Source organism: Lactuca sativa, chromosome 3 (genome assembly GCF_002870075.4).
Source record: "Lactuca sativa cultivar Salinas chromosome 3, Lsat_Salinas_v11, whole genome shotgun sequence".
In the NCBI taxonomy this organism is placed as follows: domain Eukaryota; kingdom Viridiplantae; phylum Streptophyta; class Magnoliopsida; order Asterales; family Asteraceae; genus Lactuca; species Lactuca sativa.
The window spans coordinates 200,361,268-200,363,947 of NC_056625.2; the positions used below are offsets into that span (position 1 = coordinate 200,361,268).

Sequence of the window (2,680 nt, forward strand, 5' to 3'; positions counted from 1 at the left end):
CTTATTTATTAGAATTAGGATAAGTATCAAAGACAGTAAAATTAATCATGTAATTTACTTGTGTTTCTACAATTTCTACATAAATCTGTTCGATCTTCTTTAGTTTCTACATCGAGATCCCACCGAATAAAAAAATTGATTGTTGAAGAATGTTTTTTACCGATCAGAATAACACCAGTTCGTGATTGGATTGCCAATTTGGCATTTGGCATCTTATTCTACAATTTCTTTTCCTATACTTCTAATAATGCTTCCAATACAGTCAATTGATTATATATTTCACATTCGTGTGTATTCCTATTCTACAATCTTTATCTGTAAACAACAAGGAACAAAGTGCTACTAGACAACTGTATATGGCTTTACAGAAAAGTAGGAAGACACTAAAAGGAAAGATACCCACAAATGTTTCACTTATCGGTCATTTATATGTTGTTGTCTGCCATACTTCTTGATTTTATCAGACTTTTTTTATCAGTTTCAATATAACTTGTTTGTTTATGTGTAAACCTGGCCTCCTTATAATATTTCATTTCAAATTTGTTATTACAGAAGAGATGTCTCCGTTCCCATTGAAAGGACATCCAACAAGGCCACACAAGAACATGCATCGGTTGTTACAAAGGTACACGAATGAAGCATCCACCCCTGCATCCACACCGACTATAAGGCCGACAACATCTACCTCCCCACTGTTTGGTACTCAATCAGCCCCAATAAGCACCTATTCATCCACACTAACACCATCATTTTCCCCTACATCGACAACGACAGCATCTACTACCCCCATAGTGTTTAATACCTTATCAGCCCCTTCATCCGCATCAACCCCACTGTTTAGTACCCTGTCATCCCCTTCATCCACATCAGCCCCACTGTTTAGTACCCTATCAACCCCTTCATCCACATCAGCCACATCATCATCCCATTCATCTACACAAGCCCCATCATCCTCCCCTTCCTCCACAGCAGCCACATCGACACCGATTGCTACTGAACAAGAAGATGCACAACTAGAACAACGCATGAATATTACAGTTCGGGCAAATACGTAAGTGAAAATACTAATTGATTTTCATATTTTTTTATTTAAGTTTGATTAGTTCATATTATTATGCATTTTTTTTGTTTTGTAGATTATTACCTTCAGGTAAATGTTCGTCCATAATTACGAAATCATTCCTAGATAAAGTGGACGAAAATGGATATAAGTGGGTAAATTTAAGCGAAGAGACAAAACATTTTTATTGGGAAGAGTTTCAGGTAGATTATTTATTATTATGCTTTTGTGTAATTATTAGTCACACCAATCACATATTATAACTTAATTGTTATTATGAATTATAGAAAAAATGTCAGTGGGATGTTGCTGTTAGTGACTCAGTCGTCAAGGCTGCTTGGGAACCAAAGGCCAAAGAAAGATATCGACAGTACATCTATGATATAAGCACAAGAAACCCAACTCGTGAAAAGCCATGTCACATAGAAATACAAGTATGGAATGCTTGGAATGCAATATGGAATTCAGAGGACTTCAAGAAAAAATCAGAGAAAAATAAAAAAAATAGGCGTAAAGGTGTAGTTGGTGGAAAAGCCCCACCTACCCATAATGGTGGATCGGCTTCACATCAAAAAATTGCTGCTGATATGGTATGTGTATTTTAACTACTAATATTATTTTTAACATCTTATTTTCATTTCATCTAATGGAGGTGTGTTTTAATTATTTTGGCATATTACATTCATGTTTACTTATGATCACTTTTTGAAAAGTGTTATAGCAATCTATAATATTTGTATAATATAACCACCGCCTTTCCTTATTATTGGTTAATGTAAATTATTAAAGTCTAGTATGATAATTTATTTCTTTCATTTCATGTTGTGTTTGACATATACTTGGTGTTAATGTAAGAGGAATATACAGGAAAAGCTCCATCATGCTATGAACTATTCATGTTTACTCATACTAAGGATCATGACGGAAAAACATTTCAAGTTGACAAAGCTAAAGAAGTTCATGTAAGTTTATTTGTAATTTACTTGATAAAAGGAATTGTTTTAAAAAAATCTTGTATAAAAAAATATATTAATGCAACAATATCATTATAGGATTTGTTTGTGTCTCGACGTGCGGATTTGGCATTGCTAGGAGAGGAAGTTCCTGAAAGCGAACTGTTTTATGCAGCTGTTGGAGGACATGATCGTAAGAAAAGAGTTTATGGGCTTGGATCATATGGCAGGTCCATTTTTCGTGAAAACTCCTCTCAAACATGCACTTCACCAGATACAAGTTTTGAGAAAGATCATCTCGAGAGGAAGATCCAGAAATTAGAGGAAACCATAAACCAACAAAGGATGGAGTTGGATGATGTGAGAAACATGGTTAATGATATGAATAATCAGTGATACACTCTTTATTGATTGCATTTTAGGATTTCTAGTTGAGTTTGAGTATTAGACTAATTTGATTGGTGCTTTGGACATAGGGGTATTTCATTTGACGATAAACTATTTTTTTATTAAGTATTTTTGTAATTTCTTTTATTGTTATTGCAATTTCAGAATCTTGATTTTGTTATAAATTCGCTTCAGAAAAAAAATTGAATCATTTTTTTTATGTTTTTTAAATAATCATGGCACCATTTTTTGTTATTGATATTGTTACAGAGTTACTATG

The 2,680-nt window shown here is 33.5% G+C and overlaps 1 protein-coding gene across 1 annotated transcript; it reads left to right on the forward strand.

Moving 5' to 3' along the window:
* The first annotated feature begins 1,025 nt into the window (after positions 1-1,025).
* LOC111886737 (uncharacterized) lies at positions 1,026-2,409 on the forward strand. Its single transcript, XM_023882986.1, has 5 exons — positions 1,026-1,051; positions 1,137-1,263; positions 1,348-1,650; positions 1,918-2,022; positions 2,113-2,409. Exons 1-5 carry the CDS (start codon positions 1,026-1,028, stop codon positions 2,407-2,409), a joined length of 858 nt encoding a protein of 285 aa, XP_023738754.1.
* The last annotated feature ends 271 nt before the right edge of the window (positions 2,410-2,680 follow it).

Excerpts from the sequence above, each read along its gene's own strand:
- LOC111886737 (XM_023882986.1), top strand. The coding sequence starts at position 1,026 with ATGAATATTACAGTTCGGGCAAATAC. Across the intron at positions 1,651-1,917 it reads AAAAAATTGCTGCTGATATG|GAATATACAGGAAAAGCTCC; the intron begins GTATGTGTATTT and ends TTAATGTAAGAG. Across the intron at positions 2,023-2,112 it reads ACAAAGCTAAAGAAGTTCAT|GATTTGTTTGTGTCTCGACG; the intron begins GTAAGTTTATTT and ends ATATCATTATAG.